General features: G+C 51.9%; 2 protein-coding genes across 6 annotated transcripts in view; one reads left to right on the top strand and one right to left on the bottom strand.

Moving 5' to 3' along the window:
• Nucleotides 1-14214, top strand: part of LOC140389516 (uncharacterized) — a 169443-nt gene extending 155229 nt beyond the window's left edge. The window contains exon 14 of the transcript XR_011934411.1: nt 13825-14214. The gene's annotated coding sequence lies outside the window, so the exon portion shown is untranslated. The remainder of the gene's footprint in view (nt 1-13824) is intronic.
• Nucleotides 1-27433, bottom strand: part of LOC140389515 (phospholipase D1-like) — a 241251-nt gene that overhangs the window by 44644 nt on the left and 169174 nt on the right. For all 5 annotated transcript variants that reach the window (XM_072473686.1, XM_072473684.1, XM_072473685.1 and 2 more), the window contains 5 exons: nt 13537-13665; nt 11132-11250; nt 8726-8839; nt 7237-7347; nt 6169-6257 (listed from right to left, as the gene is read on the bottom strand). In XM_072473686.1, coding sequence (XP_072329787.1) covers nt 6169-6257; nt 7237-7347; nt 8726-8839; nt 11132-11250; nt 13537-13665 — 562 coding nt within the window. The remainder of the gene's footprint in view (nt 1-6168; nt 6258-7236; nt 7348-8725; nt 8840-11131; nt 11251-13536; nt 13666-27433) is intronic.

The raw sequence follows: 27433 nt of genomic DNA on the forward strand, positions 1-27433 counted from the left end.
GTCGGTCGGGTGGGGTCCTGAAGGTTGGCCGGTTGGTAAAAATGGGTCCCCGGAAAAAAAGTTTGAAAAACACTGGGTTAGCGGGTAACATATAAACATGAATAAAGGATTTGTTTAGCTATCAGGAAGCAAAGAATTCGGATAAATGGGTTAGGGCTGTAACTAGTGGAGTGCCACAGGGGTCAGTGCTGGGACATCAACTAGTCAGAGTTTATGTCAGTGATTTGGATTAAGGGGCTGAATGGATGGGAGCAAAACTTGTTGATAGCACAAAGATAGGTAGGAAAGTAAATTGTCAAGCGGAGGCCAAGAGGGCACCTAGTGCTGGCTCGGGCGTGAACAACCGTGTGCAGCTCGCGGGCTTTCTCCAGACAACCCAGCATTTGGTGCAAAGACAATGTGCAGCCGTGGCCCCGCTGTCACGTTGGCGGGTCCTGGAAAATCCAGCAATGCCAGGAATCCCGTGAAATTCTACCCCATGACTTGGAGCGCGTTTCTTTGTTAACGTAAAGACAAAATGTGTCCTTATATAAACAGCTGTTGCTGCAACAGCTCCTCCACAGGCCGGAGCAACCCTCCAGCTGAATATAATTGAACTTTGGGAATTCTCGGAATATTTAAGCAACTACTGAGCCTTAAAAAATCTCAAGTCGGATGCTGCTGTGCCCTCCTTCCGCCACAGGTGGCTCTGTCGAGCCATTACAGACACGGCGATGGCACCTCCTGGGTCCGAGTGCCCTCAGCATCAGGCAGACGAGGGCAGCACGGTGGCGCAGTGGGTTAGCTCTGCTGCCTCACGGCGCCGAGATCCCAGGTTCGATCCCGGCTCTGGGTCACTGTCCGTGTGGAGTTTGCTCATTCTCCCCGTGTCTGCGTGGGTTTCACCCCCACAACCCAAAGATGTGCAGGGTAGGTGGATTGGTCACGCTAAATTGCCCCTTAATTGGAAAAAATAAATTGGGTACTCTAAATTTATTTTTTAAGTTTGGATCAGGTGGCAGGCATTAGTGATCCAATCTGCATCCACCCCCACCCACCACCGATTTTAACCCAAGATGACCAACCATATCGAAGACTGTCAGCCTCAATGTTATTTCGCTCTTTGACGTCCAATTGTGACTAAATTGAGGCAAGGACTTGGCAGATTGGAGAAGTGACTGCCTTTACACCCAATGTCCTGGACCCAGGCATCCTGCCTTAGAAGCTGACCTCCAACACCTCTCCCCCCCCCCCTCCCTCCACACACACACACAGGCATGCCTCTCCCTGAAGTCTCCAAAGCCCTTTGGAAAATCGTGAGTGTGGTGATGTGCATCACTGTAAATACATGTAAGCTAGACAGACACTTGAGGGAGCACCAGAAACATCACACACACACACTCAACCAATAGATAAGTTAGATGGGAGGCGACCAATGGACACTCACGATACACAAGGAGGTGATACGGCCACAGTGGGGCATTACACCAACCCATACATAAAGGACACCACACACATGATCAGCCCCTCTGGCCAGTGGAGACAGTCAGTGAGGAGAGGCACAGGGTTGATTCATTATCACACCCACCACGTGGAAGACAGCAGCTGGTTAGTCAGTTTAAGTAGCTACAATAGGATTAGCAGTAGTGTCGAACTCAAGTTATAAAAGTGTACATAGTGTAAATAAATGAGTTGAAGTTATTTACACGTCTCGACCTTCCTTGACAAATGCAACACAAGGAAGCCGCTTATGTTACAAAGGAAACATAACAAAACAGTGAGGTTGTGGAAGGTGCTGAGAGTTCTCATCTAACCAACGCACAGCTAAACAACAACAGCAAACCAGATAGGGTGGTTTCTGTTGACTTTGGCAGGCTCTGCAATCTACCCTGTTTACTTTGCACAACTGTTTGAAAGTCAACAAAGACAGAGTGAGTTCTTCTTCGCAGTCAGCAGCTTTTAATCTCTGTGGGTCAGTCTCTAGGCTCTGTGCGCTGCTTCAACTCACAACACTGAGCTCCTAGGATGGCCCAACATAAACTTTAAACCCAAGAATCCAATCAATGAGCCGATGCGCCAGGCATTTTCCGTTGTGAGCTGGTGTGATTTATATGACAGCACAAACACATCCTTCCCAAACCTCCAAGCTGGAGATAATGAGACATTTACAGTAAAACACAAATTGAGCTTGACTCACCTCCTATTTGTCCCCTCGGTAATACTGCTCAATGTCGCCTCACCCTCACAGGATCTGCTACTGAAGCTTTCACCCGTGTCTTTGTCACTCCAGACTCAACCACCCACTCCTGACCAAACCCTAAACTCCCACCCTCCCGACAATTCCACTCATCTGAAACTCTTTTGCCCAGGGCCCACCCACGTGTTATACAGTGACAGACCCGTCCCCACCAGTACTGTACGCCAGTGTTATACAGTGACAGACCCATCCCCACCAGTACTGTGCCCCAGTGTTATACAGTGACAGACCCGTCCCCACCAGTACTGTACCCCAGTGTTATACAGTGACAGACCCTCCCCACCAGTACTGCACCCCAATGTTATACAGTGACAGACCCGTCCCCACCAGTACTGTACCCCAGTGTTATACAGTGACAGACCCGTCCCCACCAGTACTGTACCCCAGTGTTATACAGTGACAGACCCGTTTCCACCAGTACTGTACCCCAGTGTTATACAGTGACTGACCTGTCCCCACCAGTACTGTACCCCAGTGATATACAGTGACAGACCCGTCCCCACCAGTACTGTACCCCAGTGTTATACAGTGACAGACCCGTTTCCACCAGTACTGTACCCCAGTGTTATACAGTGACAGACCCGTCCCCACCAGTACTGTACGCCAGTGTTATACAGTGTCAGACCCGTCCCCACCAGTACTGTACCCCAGTGTTATACAGTGACAGACCCAACCCCACCTGTACTGTACCCCAGTGTTATACAGTGACAGACCCGTCCCCACCAGTACTGTACCCCAGTGTTACACAGTGACAGACCCATCCCCACCAGTACTGTACCCCAGTGTTATACAGTGACAGACCCGTCCCCACCAGTACTGTACCCCAGTGTTATACAGTGACAGACCCGTCCCCACCAGTACTGTACGCCAGTGTTATACAGTGACAGACCCATCCCCACCAGTACTGTACCCCAGTGTTATACAGTGACAGACCCGTCCCCACCAGTACTGTACGCCAGTGTTATACAGCGACAGACCCATCCCCACCAGTACTGTACCCCAGTGTTATACAGTGACAGACCCATCCCCACCAGTACTGTACCCCAGTGAGATACAGTGACAGGCCCGTCCCCACCAGTACTGTCCCCAGTGTTATACAGTGACAGACCCGTCCCCACCAGTACTGTACTCCAGCGTTATACAGTGACAGACCTGTCCCCACCAGTACTGTACCCCAGTGTTATACAGTGACAGACCTGTCCCCACCAGTACTGTACCCCAGTGTTGTACATTGACAGACCCGTCCCCACCAGTACTGTACCCCAGTGTTATACTGTGACAGACCCGTCCCCACCAGTACTGTACCCCAGTGTTATACAGTGACAGACCCTTCCCCACCAGTACTGTACCCCAGTGTTATACAGTGACAGACCCGTCCCCACCAATACTGTACCCCAGTGTTATACGGTGACAGACCTGTCCCCACCAGTACTGTACCCCAGTGTTGTACAGTGACAGACCTGTCCCCACCAGTACTGCACCCAGTGTTATACAGTGACAGACCCGTCCCCACCAGTATTGTACCCCAGTGTTATACAGTGACAGACCCATCCCCACCAGTACTGTACCCCAGTGTTATACAGTGACAGACCCGTCCCCACCAGTACTGTCACCTAGTGTTATATAGTGACAGACCAGTCCCCACCAGTACTGTACCCCAGTGTTATACAGTGACAGACCCTCCCCACCAGTACTGTACCCCAGTGTTATACAGTGACAGACCCGTCCCCACCAGTATTGTACCCCAGTGTTATACAGTGACAGACCCGTCCCCACCAGTACTGTACCCCAGTGTTATACAGTGATAGACCTGTCCCCACCAGTACTGTACCCCAGTGTTATACAGTGACAGACTCGTCCCCACCAGTATTGTACCCCAGTGTTATACAGTGACAGACCCGTCCCCACCAGTTCTGTACCCCAGTGTTATACAGTGACAGGCCCGTCCCCAACAGTACTGTACCCCAGTGTTATACAGTGACAGACCCGTCCCCACCAGTACTGTACCCCAGTGTTATACAGTGACAGACCCGTTTCCACCAATACTGTACCCCAGTGTTATACAGTGACAGACCCGTCACCACCAGTACTGTACCCCAGTGTTATACAGTGACAGACCCGTCCCCACCAGTTCTGTACCCCAGTGTTATACAGTGACAGACCCGTCCCCACCAGTACTGTACCCCAGTGTTATACAGTGACAGACCCGTCCCCACCACTACTGTACCCCAGTGTTATCTAGTGACAGACCCATCCCCACCAGTACTGTACCCCACTGTTATACAGTGACAGACCCATCCCCACCAGTACTGTACCCCAGTGTTATACAGTGACAGACCCATCCCCACCAGTACTGTACCCCAGTGTTATACAGTGACAGACCCGTCCCCACCAGTACTGTACCCCAGTGTTATCTAGTGACAGACCCATCCCCACCAGTACTGTACCCCACTGTTATACAGTGACAGACCCATCCCCACCAGTACTGTACCCCAGTGTTATACAGTGACAGACCCATCCCCACCAGTACTGTACCCCAGTGTTATACAGTGACAGACCCGTCCCCACCAGTACTGTACCCCAGTGTTATCTAGTGACAGACCCATCCCCACCAGTACTGTACCCTACTGTTATACAGTGACAGACCCATCCCCACCAGTACTGTACCCCAGTGTTATACAGTGACAGACCCATCCCCACCAGTACTGTACCCCAGTGTTATACAGTGACAGACCCGTCCCCACCAGTACTGTACCCCAGTGTTATCTAGTGACAGACCCATCCCCACCAGTACTGTACGCCAGTGTTATACAGTGACAGACCCGTTCCCACCAGTACTGTACCCCAGTGTTATCTAGTGACAGACCCATCCCCACCAGTACTGTACCCCACTGTTATACAGTGACAGACCCATCCCCACCAGTACTGTACCCTAATGTTATACAGTGACAGACCCGTCCCCACCAGTTCTGTACCCCAGTGTTATACAGTGACAGGCCCGTCCCCAACAGTACTGTACCCCAATGTTATACAGTGACAGACCCGTCCCCACCAGTACTGTACCCCAGTGTTACACAGTGACAGACCCGTCCCCACCAGCACTGTACCCCAGTGTTATACAGTGACAGACCTGTCCCCACTAGTACTGTACGCCAGTGTTATACAGTGACAGACCCATCCCCACCAGTACTGTACCCCAATGTTATACAGTGACAGACCCGTCCCCACCAGTTCTGTACCCCAGTGTTATACAGTGACAGGCCCGTCCCCAACAGTACTGTACCCCAATGTTATACAGTGACAGACCCGTCCCCACCAGTACTGTACCCCAGTGTTACACAGTGACAGACCCGTCCCCACCAGCACTGTACCCCAGTGTTATACAGTGACAGACCTGTCCCCACTAGTACTGTACCCCAGTGTTATACAGTGACAGACCCATCCCCAATACTGCACCCCAGTGTTATACAGTGACAGACGTGGATTAAATGGAGAGTAACAATTTTCTCTGGGGGACCTATCCAGAACATGGTGGGCGGGGGCATAAGCTTAAAACTAGAGCCAGTTTGAGTAAGGGTGAGGTAAGGAAGCCCTATTTCACACAAAACTGAGTCAAAAGCTGGAACTTTCTTTCCCAATCTGCTGTTGAGCCTGGCGTTGAATTTGCAACTTCAGAACTTTAAGGTCAATAGAGTTTTGTTGGACAAGGATATTCGGATTATAGGTCCAAGGTGGATATGTGGAGCTGGGATTATAGATCATCCATGATCGACATGAATGGCGGAGCAGACTAAAAGGGGCTGAATGGCCTCCTCCTGGCCCCAGCTCTATTCAGGGGGAGATACAGCACAAGAGTTCCCACAGTGAAATGTCAATGGTGATGCAGATTCTCACTGCGTCTCTCTTATCCAGTGGTGGTCACATTACGTTACCTGTAAGCTCTCAGGATTCTCTGCACAATGGCATCACCAATCTTATTGAAGACGTACTTGTTGTCAGCACAACTGATGAAGAATTGGTTCTGATGAAGCACAAAACAGGGAAAAGAGGGAAGGGTGAAAATGAGCCAGATGTTGAACGTGACCTTTTCCCTCCGAGGCGCTGCTCCCCATCCCAAACCAATCCCCAGCCTCTGGCTCTCTGTTATTTTCTTTGCAAAGTTAACATCTGTTGCCGGAACCCTGATCCATTCTCTCATCTCATCCACCTTTTTGTTTACATTCTCATGGTAGCGAGTGTCACTCGCCCGGTCAACATTTATTGCACATCCCCCCAGGACATAGTCAACCCCATTCGACTATTCCCACACTTGCCTCTTCCTGGCCTCCCAACTTTCAACTTCGAATAAATTCTATCTCGTCCTTGACTCAGCTCCCCATATCCTCACTTGCCCCAAGACCCATTCTTCCATCACTGCCTTTGCTCATTGATGTTCATTGACTGTCTGTCTGGCAATGTCTCCATTTTAAAACTCATTCACGCGCCGAGGACCCGGGTTCGATCCCGGCCCTGTGGGTCACTGTCCGTGTGGAGTTTGCACATTCTCTCCGTGTCTGCGTGGGTCTCACCCCCACAACCAAAGATGTGCAGGCTAGGTGGATTGGCCACGCTAAATTACCCCTTTATTGGAATTTTTTTTTTTAAAAATAATAATTTGAAAACTCATCTTTATCTTCAAATCCCTCGCCCAACCCCAGCACTCTCTAAGACCTCTGTATGCTCTCCTCCCTCTACCCCAGCAATATGTATCTATTGTGTATTGTATGTTGTTTATGCACAGTATACTGTACAACATGTGTGCACTGTGTGTACACTCTGCACTGGGTACACACTCGGTATCAAATACTCTGCCTGGCTTTTTACATCTCAGAACATTGCCTAAATCAGCAGCGAGGCAAATGCCCCAGCGATGTGCCTGAATGACGTTGCTGAATGCTCTCTCGCAGCACCTGTACCCGGTGTTGAGAATCTGTACTGGTGGGAGCCAGTCTGGTCCTCACCTCAATGTAGACGTAGTGTTTGCTGTTTTCAATCACGTGTATGTAGGCGTTGTGAATAGATTCTTCGTGATATTTAATACCACACGACCAATCAGCAGCTGATCGTAACACCTAAAAAAACACGGAGCGTTTTATTGTGATCAGCGTGAGTGTTACTCTCCAGTCCCATTGTCGATCCAGGCGATAGTCCGTCAGCACAGTTACGCAACACAGAACTTACTGCACCTATCAGAGGCGCAGGTTGCCCCTGAGGAAATGCGGCAGACAATTTGTGCACAGCAAGCTCCCACAAACAGCACTGTGATCATGTCCTGATGATCAGTATTGAATAGGACTGATTGAGGGACGCAGGACACGACGGGGGGGGGGGAGAACTCCCATTGCCCGACTTCAGCGGGATCGTTTGCATGCAGCTGAGAAAACAGACAGGGCCTTGGTTCGATGTCTGATCCGAAAGACAGCACCTTCGACTGGGCAGCGCTCCAGCTGGGGTTTGGAGTTGGGACTTGAGCTCACAAACCCCTGACCTGGTGTTGAAAGTGCGACCCACTGTGCCATGCGCGGCACAAGGTTAGGTGTAAACGCACCAAAGCAGGACCGAGGCATATACACCAGGGCAGGTCTCCAGGTCAATGTCCCCAGCCTGTGCTATCTCAGATGGCACAACAGCAGAGGGGCGATAGACTTAAGCTGAGTGCCTCGAGGGAGGGATACAGGATGGACATGCTAACTACCCCAGTGACCGCCAGGGAAAGCCCCTGCGAGTGGGTGACAAAGGAGCAGACTTGATCATGATTCCTTCCACAGTTGAATAGTCTGTCAACATTCCTGCTCAACGGGTAAGAGAATGATCAACAACAGCAGAGAACAGGAAGGAAAGATCAGTCAAGCGGAGAAAAAGCAGACAGTACATAGAAAGGGGGAAAACAAGAAACAGTCAAATGAAGTGAAGCAGAGAGATAAGGACAGATGGAAAAGCAGAGAATTACATCAAGGATGTACCCCCCACAAATATTACCGCAATCCCCAGGGAGGTCCCAGAAACTGAACATTTCACTGCTTATCAAAGGGTCAAAGTGGCCGCTCTGGGGAGGCTGGACGGTCTGACCAATCGGTCTTGGTCAGTATATAACACCGACGGACAGTGGCAGCCGTGTGTACTATCCAGAAGATGCACTGTAGCAACTCAGCAAGACTCCTTCAGCAGCACCTTCCAAACCCACGCCCTCTACCATCCAAAAGTCCGAAGGCAGCAGATACCTGGGAGGTTCCCCTCCGAGTCACTCACCGCCCCGACTTGGAAATATATCGGCCGTTCCTTCACTGCCGCTGGGTCAAAAACCAGGAGCTCCCTCCCTAACAGCACTGTGGGTGTACCTACACCATGCGGTTCAAGAAGGTAGCTCATCGCCCCTTCTCAAGGGGCAATTAGCAGCGGGGAATAAACATTAGCCTAGCCAGCGACATTTTAGGAAAACAGGACACACACCTGGACCCGAGCATGGACTGAACCTGGCACCTGATAGCTCAGCTCGTTTGCCGTCGAAAGTGATTTTGGCAAAAGGTAGGGGTAGGACAGGGAGCGATACTTGGCTTTAACGATCTGAAATAGAACAGAACACAGAAACCGTTACTCCTGTGAAACACAGAAGTTTCAAACACTCAATGAGTCAGTACATCGGTGTCAGCAGAAACTCAACGGGTGAGAACTCCGTACAGAGATCTGACTTCACATTCCACACTGACGCTCCCAGTGTGGTGCGCAGGCAGTGCTGCATTTTGGAAATGCCATCCTCCTGAGAGATGGTAATAAAAGTCTGCCCTCCCAAGTGGTTGTGAAATATTCCTCAGCCACTGATGTGACAAGCAGCGAGGACACTGACCCCGGTGAGCTGGCCGATATTTATCCCACAGCCAAACCCAATGAAAACAGATGACCTGATCGTTAGCAGGCGGCTGGATGTCGGGGTTTCCTGGGTGGACAGTGGCTGCCACATTTCCGACATCACAACAGCGACAACAATTTTAAAAATGCCGAATTGGTTGAAAAATGTTTTGGGGATGTCTTGAGATCAGGAAAGGCGCCGGAGGAATGCTTGACCGTGTTTTCTTGTCAGGGAAATAGGAGCCGTCAATGCTGAACCTGACTGGACCTCGCTGCTCTGTGTTGTCGACTGCGGTCAATGTAAAAACTGGGCCCTCAGACAAAACACTGGGGATGCTGGGAAAACTGAAATTAAGACAGAAATGCCGGAAACACTCGGCCGACCGATAATAAGTTCAGTTGTGCCGAAAGGCCAGCGACACTGGACTGGATTACACCCCCTTTGGCAGGTTGAAGGGCCCATGGAATGTAGCCTGTGGTCTGCCCAGCCGTCTTCCCGCTCGCCCCGGGGGGGGCAGTGGGGTGTCGGCCAGCCGCTTTTCCTCCGCCCACTTAAGAGTCTGACCCCATCCCTATAGCTATTTCACTCTAGGCAGGGGCAGGCCGCTGGCCCAGAGGCTATCCCGGTAGGTGTTACTGGGCCAGGTGGTACCGGGCAAGGGGACAGAGGGAACTGCCTCTGTGCCCATCGGGGGCGTCGCACCCGCCCCCCCCCCCCCCCCCCCGCACCACCCCCAAACCTCCCTCCAGCCTCTCAAACCCAGCCGCTCATCTCCCCCACCTCCCCTCACTGGGGTCTGCCAATTCCACAGTTTTTTTAAAGTAAATTTAGAATACCCTAATAACTTTTTCCTATTAAGGGACAATTTTAGCGTGGCCAACCCACCTACCCTGCACATCTTTGGGTTGTGGGGGCGAAACCCACGGGGAGAATGTGCAAACTCCACACGGACAGTGACCCAGAGCAGGGATCGAACCTGGGACCTCGGCGCCGTGAGGCAGCAGTGCTAACCACTGCGCCACCATGCTGCGCTGCCAATTCCCCAGTTGACCTTCAGTCTGACCTCCGTGACCTCTCTCCCTCTCTGGCTTCTGGCTGCGATCCCAGCAGAGATCGCCATCCAAACCTGGGGCTGCTGGGACGACAGAGCTGCCCGCCAATCTGATTGGCTGGATTGCCCCGCCCCGCAGCCAATATTTCTGCGGTGGGCCCCTGACTGAAATTTTATTCGGGGGCGGGATGTGGGCAGGGAACACATGCCCATAAAATCCAGCCCATGAACTCGGTCTCTGTCCACTGACGCTGCCTGCCTTGCTCAGTATTTACAGAATTTTCTCTTTTCATTTCTGAGCATTAAGAGCTCAGGTTCAGCATCAAATCTGCATTTTTATAAATTAAGAATACCCAATTTTTATTTCCAATTAAGGGGCAATTTAGCATGGCCAATCCACCTACCCTGCACATCTTTGGGTTGTGGGGGCGAGACCCACGTAGACTCGGGGAGAATGTGCAAACTCCACAGGGACAGTGACACCGGGCCGGGATCGCACACAGGTCCTCGGCACCATGAGGCAGCAGTGCTAACCACTGCGCCACCGTGCCGCCCTTACCCAATCCATGTTGAACTTGTTGGCTTTACTCAGGTATTTCCAATTGATCTCCACAGCATATGCTAAAGTCGGGAATTTGACTTGATCAGATTCCTGCTCCTGATCAATGTCCAGTATTGGGGGAGAAGCAGTCACACTGACCAGCTGACCAACTAGCCCATCGGCATTCAGCCTTTGAGTGACCGATGCAGACCATCTCTGCCCGCCAGGGAGTGGGATGGCCACTCAGATGCACAAACTCCCCATCCAGGCGCAGTGCATCAGAGATACAAAGACATGCGTACACATCCTGTCCATACCCTGTCTGGGTCCTTCAGTGCTGTGGGTCTCAGTGGGTCTAATGGCCAATTTCCATGCTCTAGATCTCTAGGAGATGGAATGGTGCAGGGATTGAGTCACCTTTGTGAAGTTCCAGCGCTGGATGAAATGCCGTGCCACATTGCGCGCGGCCTTCCCATGCACCACTGCAGCGATATCGTGCCAAGGCATTCTGGGAGTCGTGTACCGGTCGATGAAATCTATGGGACAGATGGAGATGTTAGGCAAGACCTGTGAAATCAGAGTCAAACCAGGTCACATTCCCTAGCAAGTGAGTGGCCCCAGCATGAACATTGGGACAGGGTCAGGAAAGTTCCAGGCCCAATCCAGGGATTGAGTTTAGGAGCCATGAGGTCATGTTGCAGCTGTACAAAACTCTGGTGCGGCCGCATTTGGAGTATTGCGTGCAGTTCTGGTCGCCGCATTATAGGAAGGATGTGGAAGCGTTGGAAAGGGTGCAGAGGAGATTTACCAGAATGTTGCCTGGTATGGAGGGAAGATCTTATGAGGAAAGGCTGAGGGACTTGAGGCTGTTTTCGTTAGAGAGAAGGTTAAGAGGTGACTTAATTGAGGCATACAAGATGATCAGAGGATTGGATAGGGTGGACAGTGAGAGCCTTTTTCCTCGGATGGTGATGTCTGGCACGAGGGGACATAGCTTTAAATTGAGGGGAGATAGATATAGGACAGATGTCAGAGGTAGGTTCTTTACTCAGAGGGTAGTAAGGGCATGGAATGCCCTGCCTGCAACAGTAGTGGACCCGCCAACACTAAGGACATTCAAATGGTCATTGGATAGACATATGGACGATAAGGGAATAGTGTAGATGGGCTTCAGAGTGGTTTCACAGGTCGGCGCAACATCGAGGGCCGAAGGGCCTGTACTGCGCTGTAATGTTCTATGTTCTAAGTATTTTTCTAATGTCTACTTATTGGAATGTACAACCTATTACAAAAATTCACCTAAAACAATCAAAAGCAAAAAAGGCAGCTACAGGTGTCATTGCACAGCAGGTACAGCACGAAGCAACAGTCATTACAAAGTTAGGAACAATAAAACCGGAGGAATCAGGGACAAAATCCCCAACAAGGTCCCGCCCAGAATAAATGACCTGTCTGCAGCCAATCAGCCAACATTATAGACCCACATCCGACACATAGCTTCAAAACAGAAGGACAAGGAAACAATACCGCGAGAAACCCAACACTAGGGGGAATCGACTAACTCTGACAGCGCAGTCTATACTCTTCCCAGATCTAGGCCGGAATGCCATCGTGTGTCTTCGAGATGACAAAAGACAGGTACAATGTCAAAGAGAAGATCGGGCATGGCCAGACCTAAATTATCAGCCCAGGGACCCCATAGAAGAAGTAATAAGAGAGCAAGACGGAGAGCCAAGAGCAAAGAGCTGAGCAAAGTCAGGAGCAGAATGAAGAGAAGAAGAATAAGAGCTTTCAGAACCAACTCCTCAGATTCACAATATTACGACCAGATGAGAACCGGCCAACTGACTGCCACATGGGCCCCATTCAACTCCCAAGAGGAACTGACCGAGGATGAGCAATGGACACTACCCTCGGACCGACCCCAATTCCTCACCTCTCCAGATGTGGGCCACCCACATCAAATCCCCCGTGGTTCCCCAAGGGAGATGCCTCCACCCGAGGAGCAATGTACTTACTGCAACTCTGGGCCTGGCCCAGGCCAGCACCACCACAGAATTGAGATTCCCGAAGCACGGCAGCCAGTTCTCAGACCCGCTGGGAACCTCCATCACCTCAACGGAGACCCCAGGCTCAGCGGGGCTCCACACCGGCTCCCCCACTTCCCCACCCGAATCCCTCAGGACAGACGACAGGTCACGCAACAGGAACTTAACCTGGCCGAGGCGGGCTTTCACTAACGACAGCGCTTTCTCTGCTACAAGAACCTCCTCATGCGCTGCTACTTCTCCATAAAGACACCTGTTGAACTTGGTTTTTGACGTCCCCACCACAGAGCCGAGACATTAAGATGGATTAACTTCATCACTAGCAAGGGCGGAATGGTGCTGAGGACCCGGGTTCGATCCTGGCCCCGGGGACTTTTGACACCCAGTCTTCTCCCTGTAGTCCCACACTTATGTAATGGTTGTTGGTTCTGTGCTGGGCCTAGAAGGGAGTCTGATTGCATTGTGGGTATCAGTGTAATTTTCCCCTATCTCTGGGTTTCCCGGGATGAGTGTTGTCTCTGCTGTCACCTGTATCCTCCTTTGGTGCAGCTGGGTCACGTATCCATGGACGGAACACATTGGGAACATTGTCCCTGACTCACACCAGCTTACTTGTTCCTATGCTTGCAATGACTTCTGACTGGTGCTGTACCTGTTACACATGGCGTCTCTTCACTCTTCTTTTGTTTTGATGTGATATTTGTGAACATTTGTAAATTGCAAGAAAAATACATTTAAAAAAATATATCGAGCGTGTGTTGTAATTTCACTCACCGTCAAAGGGTTTATCCAACTGGACCCAGTCCTTGAAGACAAAGTTGCAATAGTCCTTCCCATGCCAGAACCTTGTCTGCCCGACCAGCTCTCCGATATCTGTGTGTAAACTGCATTCTGAACCCCTCTCTGCCTCAGGATGCACAACAGACACAAATAACATTCAGTATATTTCCAAATGAATTGCCCAGAAAGTACTTCATCTCATGAGTTAGGACACAGATTTGGGGGAATAATGCTGATGCTATCTGCCAGTGACCTGTTTCATTTCATTTCATTGTGTTTCAGAGCCTTTGATTCTAGAAACATTGGAGATGGTCGAGGAGTGGCCGCTGGGATTGTCAGTCAAGAGCCATCCCATCGGGTAATGAAGAGGCTAATTGCCGCGAGGAGGCGGGGCACTGGGATGATGGTCATGTCGGGTGACCAATCGCAGTAGTGCGGGCGCAGGAGTGGTTGGAATCATGTGATCCCAACCTTCAGGAGTACATCCTTCAGTGTGCACGTCAGGTCTCCAGAGCAACTCGAATGTTACAAGTGTCTTCCATTGCAACACTCAGGTTCAAAATCCGAAGCCACACAGCCAGATAGGAGACCTGTATCTGGACACAGAGGCTCAAGTGACGGTAGTTCAGAGACCCAGACCCAAGGGTCATGCTCTGGGGACCTGGATTCGAATCCCACTATGGCAGATAGTGAAAGTTGAATTCAATAAATATCTGGAATTAAATGTCTAATGATCACCATGAAACCATTGTCGATTGTCGTAAAAACCCATCTGGTTCATTAATGTCCTTCAGGGAAGAAAATCTGTCGTCCTTACCTGGTCTGGCCTTCCTTTGACTCCAGACCCACAGCGGCCCGGTTGATTGTTAACTGCCCTCTCAAAATGGTGGAGCAAAGCTACTCAGTTCAAGGAGAATTAGGGATGGGCAACAAATGCTGGAGTTGCCAGGGGTACACACATCACATGAGGGAATCAAAAAAAGTGACCTAGGCATTGGATGAGATTTATACTGACCTGAGACATGAGGGTGGGGTCGACACTGATCCAGCCACAGGGTTAGGTCTATACTGACCCAGGTACAGGAGGGGGTTTACACTGACCCAGGTACAGGGTGGGGTACACACTGACCCAGACACAGGGTGAGGTCTACACTGATCCAGACACATGGTGGGGTACACACTGACCCAGACACAGGGTGAGGTCTACACTGATCCAGACACAGGGTGGGGTTTACACTGACCCAGGTACAGGGTGGGGTTTACACTGACCCAGGTACAGGGTGGGGTCGACAATGACCCAGGTACAGGGTGAGGTCTATACTGACCCAGGTACAGGGTGGGGTCGACACTGACCCAGGTACAGGGTGAGGTCTATACTGACCCAGGTACAGGGTGGGGTCTACACTGACCCAGGTACAGGGTGGGGTCGACACTGACCCAGGTACAGGGTGAGGTCTATACTGACCCAGGTACAGGGTGGGGTCTACACTGACCCAGGTACAGGGTGGGGTTTACACTGACCCTGGTACAGGGTGGGGTCGACACTGACCCAGGTACAGGGTGGGGACTACACTGACCCAGGTACAGGGTGGGGTCGACACTGACCCAGGTACAGGGTGGGGTCGACAATGACCCAGGTACAGGGTGAGGTCTATACTGACCCAGGTACAGGGTGGGGTCTACACTGACCCAGGTACAGGGTGGGGTCTACACTGACCCAGGTACAGGGTGGGGTCGACACTGACCCAGACACAGGGTGAGGTCTTCACTGACCCAGGTACAGGGTGGGGTCTACACTGACCCAGGTACAGGGTGGGGTCGACACTGACCCAGGTACAGGGTGAGGTCTATACTGACCCAGGTACAGGGTGGGGTCTACACTGACCCAGACACAGGGTGGGGTCGACACTGACCCAGAAACAGGGTGAGGTCTACACTGACCCGGTACAGGGTGGGGTTTACACTGACCCAGACACAGGGTGGGGTTTACACTGACCCGGTACAGGGTGTGGTCGACACTGACCCAGGTACAGGGTGGGGTCGACACTGACCCAGGTACAGGGTGGGGTTTACACTGACCCGGTACAGGGTGGGGTTTACACTGACCCAGGTACAGGGTGGGGTTTACACTGACCCGGTACAGGGTGTGGTCGACACTGACCCAGGTACAGGGTGGGGTTTACACTGACCCGGTACAGGGTGGGGTTTACACTGACCCAGACACAGGGTGGGGTTTACACTGACCCGGTACAGGGTGTGGTCGACACTGACCCAGGTACAGGGTGGGGTCGACACTGACCCAGGTACAGGGTGGGGTTTACACTGACCCGGTACAGGGTGGGGTTTACACCGACCCAGGTACAGGGTAGGGTTTACACTGACCCGGTACAGGGTGGGGTCGACACTGACCCGGTACAGGGTGGGGTTTACACTGACCCAGGTACAGGGTGGGGTTTACACTGACCCGGTACAGGGTGGGGTCGACACTGACCCGGTACAGGGTGGGGTCTACACTGACCCAGGTACAGGGTGGGGTCGACACTGACCCGGTACAGGGTGGGGTCGTCACTGACCCAGGTACAGGGTGGGGTCGACACTGACCCAGGTACAGGGTGGGGTTTACACTGACCCGGTACAGGGTGGGGTTTACACTGACCCAGGTACAGGGTGGGGTTTACACTGACCCGGTACAGGGTGTGGTCGACACTGACCCAGGTACAGGGTGGGGTTTACACTGACCCGGTACAGGGTAGGGTTTACACTGACCCAGACACAGGGTGGGGTTTACACTGACCCGGTACAGGGTGTGGTCGACACTGACCCAGGTACAGGGTGGGGTCGACACTGACCCAGGTACAGGGTGGGGTTTACACTGACCCGGTACAGGGTGGGGTTTACACTTACCCAGGTACAGGGTGGGGTTTACACTGACCCAGGTACAGGGTGGGGTTTACACTGACCCGGTACAGGGTGGGGTTTACACTGACCCAGGTACAGGGTGGGGTTTACACTGACCCGGTACAGGGTGGGGTTTACACTGACACGGTACAGGGTGGGGTCGACACTGACCCAGGTACAGGGTGGGGTCGACACTGATCCAGTACAGGGTGGGGTCGACACTGACCCAGGTACAGGGTGAGGTCTACACTGACCCAGGTACAGGGTGGGGTCGACACTGACCCAGGTACAGGGTGAGGTCTACACTGACCCAGGTACAGGGTGGGGTCTACACTGACCCAGGTACAGGGTGGGGTTTACACTGACCCGGTACAGGGTGGGGTTTACACTGACCCAGGTACAGGGTGGGGTCGACACTGACCAGGTACAAGTGACCTAGGCATTGGATGAGATTTATACTGACCTGAGACATGAGGGTGGGGTCGACACTGATCCAGCCACAGGGTTAGGTCTATACTGACCCAGGTACAGGAGGGGGTTTACACTGACCCAGGTACAGGGTGGGGTACACACTGACCCAGACACAGGGTGAGGTCTACACTGATCCAGACACATGGTGGGGTACACACTGATCCAGACACAGGGTGGGGTCGACACTGACCCAGGTACAGGGTGGGGTCGACACTGACCCAGACACAGGGTGAGGTCTATACTGACCCAGGTACAGGGTGGGGTCTACACTGACCCAGGTACAGGGTGGGGTCGACACTGATCCAGGTACAGGGTGAGGTCTACACTGACCCAGGTACAGGGTGGGGTTTACACTGACCCAGGTACAGGGTGGGGTCTACACTGACCCAGGTACAGGGTGGGGTTTACACTGACCCTGGTACAGGGTGGGGTCGACACTGACCCGGGTACAGGGTGGGGACTACACTGACCCAGGTACAGGGTGGGGTCTATACTGACCCAGGTACAGGGTGGGGTCGACACTGACCCAGAAACAGGGTGGGGTCGACACTGACCCGGTACAGGGTGGGGTTTACACTGACCCAGGTACAGGGTGGGGTCGACACTGACCCAGAAACAGGGTGGGGTCGACACTGACCCAGAAACAGGGTGGGGTTTACACTGACCCGGTACAGGGTGGGGTTTACACTGACCAAGGTACAGGGTGGGGTCGACACTGACCCAGAAACAGGGTGGGGTCGACACTGACCCAGGTACAGGGTGGGGTCGACACTGACCCAGGTACAGGGTGGGGTTTACACTGACCCGGTACAGGGTGGGGTCGACACTGACCCAGGTACAGGGTGGGGTCGACACTGACCCAGGTACAGGGTGGGGTTTACACTGACCCGGTACAGGGTGGGGTCGACACTGACCCAGAAACAGGGTGAGGTCTACACTGACCCAGTACAGGGTGAGGTCTACACTGACCCAGTACAGGGTGGGGTCGACACTGACCCAGAAACAGGGTGGGGTTTACACTGACCCAGGTACAGGGTGGGGTCGACACTGACCCAGAAACAGGGTGGGGTCGACACTGACCCAGAAACAGGGTGGGGTCGACACTGACCAAGGTACAGGGTGGGGTTTACACTGACCCAGGTACAGGGTGGGGTCGGCACTGACCCAGGTACAGGGTGAGGTCTACACTGACCCGGTACAGGGTGGGGTCGACACTGACCCAGGTACAGGGTGGGGTCGACACTGACCCAGGTACAGGGTGAGGTCTACACTGACCCAGGTACAGGGTGGGGTCGACACTGACCCAGAAACAGGGTGAGGTCTACACTGACCCAGTACAGGGTGGGGTTTACACTGACCCGGTACAGGGTGGGGTCGACACTGACCCAGGTACAGGGTGGGGTCGACACTGACCCAGGTACAGGGTGAGGTCTACACTGACCCAGGTACAGGGTGGGGTCGACACTGACCCAGAAACAGGGTGAGGTCTACACTGACCCAGGTACAGGGTGGGGTTTACACTGACCCGGTACAGGGTGGGGTCGACACTGACCCAGGTACAGGGTGGGGTTTACACTGACCCGGTACAGGGTGGGGTCGACACTGACCCAGGTACAGGGTGGGGTTTACACTGACCCGGTACAGGGTGGGGTCGACACTGACCCAGAAACAGGGTGGGGTTTACACTGACCCGGTACAGGGTGGGGTCGACACTGACCCAGGTACAGGGTGGGGTCGACACTGACCCAGGTACAGGGTGGGGTTTACACTGACCCGGTACAGGGTGGGGTCGACACTGACCCAGGTACAGGGTGGGGTCGACACTGACCTAGACACAGGGTGGGGTCGACACTGACCCAGGTACAGGGTGGGGTCGACACTGACCCAGACACAGGATGGGGTACACACTGACCCAGACACAGGGTGAAGTCCACGCTGATCCAGACACAGGGTGAGGTCTACCCTGATCCAGACACAGGGTGGGGTCTACACTGATCCAGATACAGGGTGGGGTACACACTGATCTAGACACAGGGTGGGGTCGACACTGACCCAGGTACAGGGTGGGGTCGACACTGACCCAGACACAGGATGGGGTACACACTGATCCAGACACAGGGTGGGGTCTACACTGATCCAGATACAGGGTGGGGTACACACTGATCTAGACACCGGGTGAGGTCTACACTGATCCAGACACAGGGTAAGGTCTACAGTGATCCAGACACAGGGTGAGGTCTACACTGATCCAGATACAGGGTGGGGAACACACTGATCTAGACACAGGGTGATGTCTACACCGATCCAGGCACAGGGTGATGTCTATACCGATCCAGGTACAGGGTGATGTCTACACTGACCCAGACACAGGGTGAGGCCTACACTGACTCAGACACAGGGTGATGTCTACACTGACCCAGACACAGGCCGAGGCCTACACTTACCCAGACACAGGGTGATGTCTACACCGATCTAGACACAGGGTGAGGCCTACACTGACCCAGACACAGGGTGATGTCTACACCGGTCCAGGCACAGGGTGAGGCCTACACTGACCCACACACAGGGTGAGGCCTACAATGACCCAGACACAGGGTGGATGTGGGGTCTAAATTTTAACAAGTGGATACAAGGCCCTGTCATGTTTTAGCAAGAAAGATCTGTGAAAATCACACATTTAAATGGAATGCAGGCTGTGTGTCTATACATTGATATAAATATGAAAACAGCACAATGCAGATATGACAAGCAACAGCACCTTGAAGAGACACTGCCAGAGTGATTGTTTACTGTGAAGGCCCATTCCCATCGTCTGCGTGTTACAGTTAACAATTTGGCAAGTTCGGCAGTCATTTCCGTTTCTCATGCATTGGATGAGTCTGGGAGAAAGCAACAGGAACTTGGCGTGTCAGAGAGGGGAGGGAGAGAGAGGCATGCGGGAATTGAAAGCTCAGAGCAGGCAGGCAAGCTGGGAAAGTGCACGGCCAGAGAAAGGTGTGAGCGAGGGAACTTGGTGACAGTTTGACAATTGGGCTCTGAATTCTAATTTATTCAGTTATTTACATGCAGATGTTCCAAGTTGTTTCCTGCACTAATAAACAATGCGTAGGAACAAATCAAGTCAGGAAATAGTGACCGGTTGTAGCTGAGGGCTGACCGTCTATTGCTCCTTGGGAATCACTCCTCTTCTCACATAAATGCAGACAAGTGATCGAGGAGGAGCGTAGACATCGCGCCCTGTGTGCACTGACCTGGTCTGGTCGAACAACACTGATATTTTTTTTTAAATATAAATTTAGAGTACCCAATTCATTTTTTCCAATTAAGGGGCAATTTAGCGTGGCCAATCCACCTACCCTGCACATCTTTTGGGTTGTGGGGGCGAAACCCACTCAAACACGGGGAGAATGTGCAAACTCCACACGGACGGTGACCCAGAGCCGAGATCGAACCTGGGACCTCGGCGCTGTGAGACTGTAGTGCTAACCCACAGCGCCACCGTGCTGCCCCAACACTGACATTTTAAAATTATCACCCTTGCTTTCAAATCTCCCCATGATTTCACCGCTCCCCATCTCGGTAATTTCCTGCAGCTTCGCAACCCGAGGTATCTGTGCTCCACCAAGTCCAGGCTCCTGAACACTCGGGGGGTAGCATTTTAAGGATGATCGGCGCTCACCATCCCGAGCATCTTTACCGAACACCCAGCTGCCGACTCTCAAACCCCTGCTGCCGTTCAACACTCACTCGAGCGTTGATTGGCCATGGGAGTGGGGCCTCTGTCCACACTTGGAAGGAGGTCCTGCCAGTGAAAGCCGTCAGCCAATCAGATTGGCTGATTGCGTTCCATCCCGACCTTGGCCAGCAGCCCTCTGCCTGGGACTGAGTCCTGGGACCTTCGGTAAACGTAGGTTCCGGAGGTCCCGGAGCTGAGAGGCTGGAGTATGCTCATGGGGGCGGGGTTTTCTTTGAGGGGGGGATGGTTGCGACATTGGGGGAGGGGGTAATCTGGGGGAGGGGATGCCAGAGATCCAACATCCCGGGGGAGAAGGGCACCCCAAGTCTGAGGGGGCCTTCAGAGTGAGATCCCCCCCTCCCACCTGAGATGGGGGAAAGGTATTTTTTTATCAGTTTCCCACCCTACCCCCTCCCGCCAGCCTAGAAATTGAGACCAGGCCGGACAAGGCCCTTAAGTGGCCCTGAAGGGGGAATAGGTGTGATTTGGTGGATTTCCCACCTGAGGCCCCCCCCCCCCCCACCCCCCCCACCCCCCACCCCCCCCCCCCCCCACCCCCCCCCCCCCCCCCCCCCCAACCAAGTGTGAAACTGTGACTGGGTTTGGGCTTTTGAGCTACACCCGCACTCCCCCTGCCCCAGAACCCATCTTGGGGGGGGGGGAGGGGGGGGGGAGAATAAAATTCAGCCCTCGGTCTTAATTTCTCCTCAGTTGGTGACTGTGTTTCAGCGACCGACGCCGCAAGCTGCGAAAATTCCTTCCAAAACCCATCGGCCGCTCTCTTCCCCTTTAAAACCTACCTCTTTGCCCAATTAACCTGGGACCTCGGCGCCGTGAAAAGCCGCAGTGCTATCCACTGCGCCGCCGTGTGGCCCTCTCTTTGCCCAATTAAGGCTTCTCCTGAAATCCTCTTCTGTGACTCAGAGTCAACCTGTGTTTGGTCATCTATCCTGTAAAGCATCCTGGGTATTTAATGGTAAAGGCTTGTATCAATGTGAATAATTGTGGAGAGGGCAAATGATGACAGATTGTCAGTGATTGGTGATGCTGGGGGGATTACACAGATAGGAGGGAATGAGACATGGAGGAATCTGAAAACGAGGATGGGGATTTTCAATTGGCAGTGTTGGCACACCAGGCACCTTGCCCGGGTCTGAACATTTCTTTAACTTGTCGCTTCAGTGTTTCCTGGGAAATGAAGCTCCACTTTTTCAGTCCTTCTGAACATTAACCAAACTCTGGCATCATTCCAGTGATCCATCAATCCCCCTTTGCAATGAAAATCGCTTATTGTCACAAGTAGGCTTCAAATGAAGCTACTGTGAAAAGCCCCTAGTCGCCACATTCCGGCGCCTGGTACGGGAACAGAACCGTGCTGCTGGCCTGCCTGGGTCTGCTTTAAAAGCCAGCGATTTAGCCCAGAGTGCTAAACCAGTATTCTTTCCAGGTATTCTTCTCATCAAACACTCCCAGGACAGGTACAGCACGGGGTTAGATACAGAGTAAAGCTCCCTCTACACTGTCCCAATCAAACACTCCCAGGACAGGTACAGCACGGGGTTAGATACAGAGTAAAGCTCCCTCTACACTGTCCCAATCAAACACTCCCAGGACAGGTACAGCACGGGGTTAGATACAGAGTAAAGCTCCCTCTACACTGTCCCCATCAAACACTCCCAGGACAGGTACAGCACGGGGTTAGATACAGAGTAAAGCTCCCTCTACACTGTCCCCATCAAACACTCCCAGGACAGGTACAGCACGGGGTTAGATACAGAGTAAAGCTGTCTCTACACTGTCCCCATCAAACACTCCCAGGACAGGTACAGCACGGGGTTAGATACAGAGTAAAGCTCCCTCTACACTGTCCCCATCAAACACTCCCAGGACAGGTACAGCACAGGGTTAGATACAGAGTAAAGCTCCCTCTACACTGTCCCCATCAAACACTCCCAGGACAGGTGCAGCATGGGGTTAGATACAGAGTAAAGCTCCCTCTACACTGTCCTCATCAAACAATCCCAGGACAGGTACAGCACGGGGTTAGATACAGAGTAAAGCTCCCTCTACACTGTCCCCATCAAACATTCCGTGGCAGGTAGAGAAGTGGTTAAAGACAGAGTTTCCTCATAATTGAGCCTCCTGCAGTCGCAATATTGAAAATTGCAGTTCGGACCAAATAATAGTGTTCCAATGAGCTGAGCTCAGGTTTTCAAGCCCCAGTTTACGGTCTGCCAGTGTCAGCCTTGTTTTGCAGAATCTCTCGGAAAGCTCAGGCTCCCGCTGCAGTAAGTCTCCAAGGCTGGCCTGGTTTTCCAACAGACTGGGATTATGCGATTCCCTGTGAAAGCTGACTGATTGTGGCGAGGATTGGTTTGAGTTGTGAGAAGGCTTCTTTGTCCGGAAGCAGTGAGTGCCTGCTGTGTGCGCAGGAGGCAAAATTCCAGCCTTGCAGTGCCTTTATTTCCAAGAACAACCCCATTAATTGGTCCCCAGCTGCACAATGCTGTTTCTGTTCATGAGGACAGAGCGATTAATCCTGCTCCTGACATAGCTCTCGACAAAACCCTTGTAAACAACCCCCTTTTCACTTATTAACTTCAGGCAACGTTTCCTCCAGTGTCTGCCCTGAGCGACCGAGTGTACCCCCAGGCAGTTACTGATTCATAACGGCAATAACAATCTATAATTATGCTGCGTTAACATAATAGGATGCCCTAAGGTGCTTCACAGGAATGATTGTCAAACTAAATTTGACATCAGCCCACTTTCGGAGGTTATTCGGGGATGTGATTCAGTCAAAAAATTGAGTGATAAAGAACATCTTAAAGGGGTACTCCGAAGCTCAGGGCCTGAGCAGCTGTCGGCACAGCATTGCGAGGAGTGAAAAAATGGCGGTGAACGAGAAAACAATTACTCTGGTGATAAATTACAGACAGCAAGAGCCGCTTTTCCGTCTCCCGGTGGAGGTCAATGAATCAGGTCACCAGAAAATGCCGTACTCAGGAATGGATTTTCCTGCCCCAGGAAGGCCTGTCAAGGCAGGAAACTGCACAGTTGTGAAAAGTCTTGAGCGCGGGTTGGGTGTACATTTTGGAAGGTGCAAATGTGCACAGATTAGATTTCCCCGAGCTCACAAGAAAATCTGCCCCCAGATCACAGAATCATAGAATTTACAGTGCAGAAGGAGGCCATTCGGCCCATCGAGTCCGCACTGGCCCTTGGACAGAGCACCCTGCTTAAGCCCACGCCGCCATCCTATCCCCGTAACCTGACCTTTTGGACACTAAGGGCCAGTTTAGCACCCAACCTGCACATCTTTGGACGGTGGGAGGAAGCCGGAGCACCCGGAGGAAACCCACGCAGACACGGGGAGGATGTGCCAGAATTGAACCTGGGTCCCAGGAGCTGTGAGGCAACAGTGCTAACCATTGTGCTACCAGGTGAAGATTGGCCAAGTGATTTCAACGCGCGGACAAACCCAAATAAACTCCCCTCAGTTGTGTAAAATCATTACTGTTGTGGTTAGAAATACAGCCCAAGGACACAAAGACAGAAATATGGACGGACGTTGAGGTAAGCTTTACACAACGTTGACATCTTCTTCGCTTTTCCAGACCCACCTCTGTTCACTGCCCGAAAGGGCTTAATTCCTCACTCAGACCTGTTACCATGGCCACCAGAGATCCTGGGGCACCTCAACCATATCGCAAGACCTGAAATTTTGGCTCCTCCTTTCATTGGTGTTGTCTGACCAGTCAAGGATTTCCAGAATATTCTGTGTTATCTTTGAACCCAGACTTGTTTCTGCACAGGGAGCTATGAGTGAGGGGACACTCCACCACGAGGACCCCAGACGCCAAACAGTTCCTCACTAGATGAACTTAAGGCTCGTTCTTTGACTGTTTAGATCCTTTTTGTCAATTCCCTCAGGATTAATCCTTGCCCTCCTCCTTTTTCCCAGCTGCCCCTCACCAACATCATTCCAAATGGTCAGGTGACCAAGTGCAGACTGATGACACCCACTTCCACCTCACCCGCACATCTCTTAATTCCACCACAGTCTCTGGTTTCTCCCACTGTTGGTCTAACATCCGAAACCTAATTAGCAGAATCTTTCTGCATTCATTATTGGGAAGACAGAAGTTAGTGCCTTCAGTCCTTACTACACACATTCTACTCCCCACCAAATCCTTTCTCTTCCCTGACAACTCCGAGAGGTTGGCCCCAACTGTTGGTGTCTTTGACATCCTGCAATACCCAAGGTGAAGTTTCGAAACCACATCCACTCTTCAATACTATTTCCACATTCGTAACATCGTCCAACTCTGCCCTCAGCTCATCTGCTGCTGAAACCTTCCCTCACCAGTGCCTTTGCTAACTCCAAACCTGACTGCTCCAACGCATTCCTGGTTGACCTTTCCGCTTCCAGCAAACCCTGCTGCCCAAATCCTAACTCACACCAAACTCCTGTCCGCCCATCTTTCCCTGTGTTCAGTGACATTCATTAGCTCCCAGTTCAGCAAATCATTCCATAGTCTCCACCCCCCCCCCCCCCCCTCCCTATCTCTGCAACCTCCTCCAGCCCTACAACCACCCAAGATCTCCGCACTCCTCCAATTCCGACCTCAGGCACGAATCCGACTTCCATTGTTCCACCAATGAGAGCCGTGCTTTCTGTCATCTGGGGCATAAACACTGGGATTCCCTCCCGAAACTTTCTCTGCATCTCTCTCTACCTTTAAGACATTCCTACCTCCTTGGGCCCACCTATCCTAATGTTGCTTGTGGTCAAATTTTGTTTAATAGAAGTCCAATGAAGCAGCTTGGGACATTGTCCTGTGTTAGAGTTACTATTTCAATGTAACTTGGTTTTTCCTTGTTGAAATTTTGTGCCTGGGGTGGGTTTGTGGGCCAGGTTCTGGATTTACAGCCACAAGTCGGGAAGGTCAGGAACTCCATGGGCGATTCAGAGGAGGAACAGGAAGGGAACAGCAAGGCTGGTCAAGTAGGCTGCTTCAAAGCGGAACTGTGCCCTTGTAGCTACCTGTCATCAAAACCATGGGCAAACCTTCAGGAATGCTCCGACGAGCATCAACGTCAGTCATTCTGAGGCTGCCAAAGGCTCAATTGGAAATGCCCTTGCCTCTGAGTCAGAGGTTCGTGAGTTCAAGACCCACGTCAGGGATTTCAGCACAAAATCTCGGTTGACATTCCCACGCAATGCTGAGGGAATGGTGCACTGTCAGAGGTGCTGCCTTTTGAAGAGGGTGCTGAACGTCCCCCCTCAGGTGACCATAAATTGTTCAAATGCAGGGCATGAAAGAGCAGGGGAATTCCCTGGTGGTGCCTCGATCAAACCCTCAACTAATATCACTAAAATAGATGATCTGGTCAGTTACAGCATCGCTGTGTGTGGGATCTTTCTGTGCACAAACCTTTCTGTGCACAAACTGGCTGCAGTGTTTCCTAAATTAAACAGCGGCAACACATCCAAAGCACTTCATTGGGTTGTAAAGTGCTTCGGGAGGTGCCACAGAAATGAAAGCCCTTTCTCTCACACACTCAGTTGAGGAAAATGAACACAGGTGAATGCGAGGGAGAGACGATTTTCTGTGCGGGAGAGGAGGTCAAGGTTGAATCATTGGAGTTTTGACGACGGATGGCAGTTCTGCAATTTCTTCGACATTTTCTTTGAGATTCATGAATCAGTGCCACAAAACTTTCTCCTGCCGTTGTACAGTCAGAGGGCAGGGCAGGGTAATGCAGCCTTTCCAGGGTCTATAGCAGGACGTTAAATGGGTGGTTGTGTGTTGGACGTGCGAGATTGATGGGCCAATTGTCTTTGAGTTGTTTTTCTTAAATGATGCTCTCATCTGTACTGAAAATGAGAGGTTTTTATTATCAGAGCGATGGTTGCCCTATCCTAACACACTGCACACGTTGCGAGAGATTGTTTTAGTGTTGGCTTAATATATATTCACTGCAAAATGCAAAGTAGCCAGATCATATATCAGCTGCAAAACCTGAAAATGATTTGCAAGCAACACTTTGCATCAAATGTTGATGGCACCTCCTAACTCTGAGTCAGCATCTGCCTAAGCTGATAACGGCAAGGTTCAACGATTGTGGGTAATATTTGCTAAACATGCCTCATGTTTGTGAAGAATTACTTTTTGTATTCTCGGAGAAAATAAACTTGGCAGCTAGGTTGAATAGCCTTGTTTAACTTGTTGGTTTCACCCTCGCCTCGGAGTGAGAAACCTGTGGATTCAATCCCGCTGAAGGACTGATGTAACTAAACGAGGCTGATAACCCCGGGGACAGTGCTAATACACTGTTGCAGTGTCAGTGGGAAATATAGTTTGCATGAGGGGTTTCGCTAGCAGCACCATCCAGGAATTACCTGGACAATCCTGGTTGGTTGTCAATATTGGCAATACTTATCCTGGTCAATATTCATCCTTCTGCTAACACCGCCAGCAAGCAGCAGAACTGGTCAGTCGTCCCTTTACTGTTCACACAAGATGCCCTGCAGGAACTCACCAAGGTTCCTTAGGCAGCACATTCTGAATCCAGGACCATTACCACCTAGAAGGGCAAGGGCAGCAGAGTCCAGCAAACACCAGCATCTGGAGGTTCCCTTCCAAATCACTCACCTCGCCAACTTGAAGTTATAGAACATAGAACAGTCCAGCACAGTACAGGCCCTTCGGCCCACAATGTTGTGCCGACCATTTATCCTAATCTAAGATCAGCCTAACCTACACCCTTTCAATTTACTGC

The sequence above is a fragment of the Scyliorhinus torazame genome, chromosome 14, assembly GCF_047496885.1.
Source record: "Scyliorhinus torazame isolate Kashiwa2021f chromosome 14, sScyTor2.1, whole genome shotgun sequence".
NCBI classification, from domain to species: domain Eukaryota; kingdom Metazoa; phylum Chordata; class Chondrichthyes; order Carcharhiniformes; family Scyliorhinidae; genus Scyliorhinus; species Scyliorhinus torazame.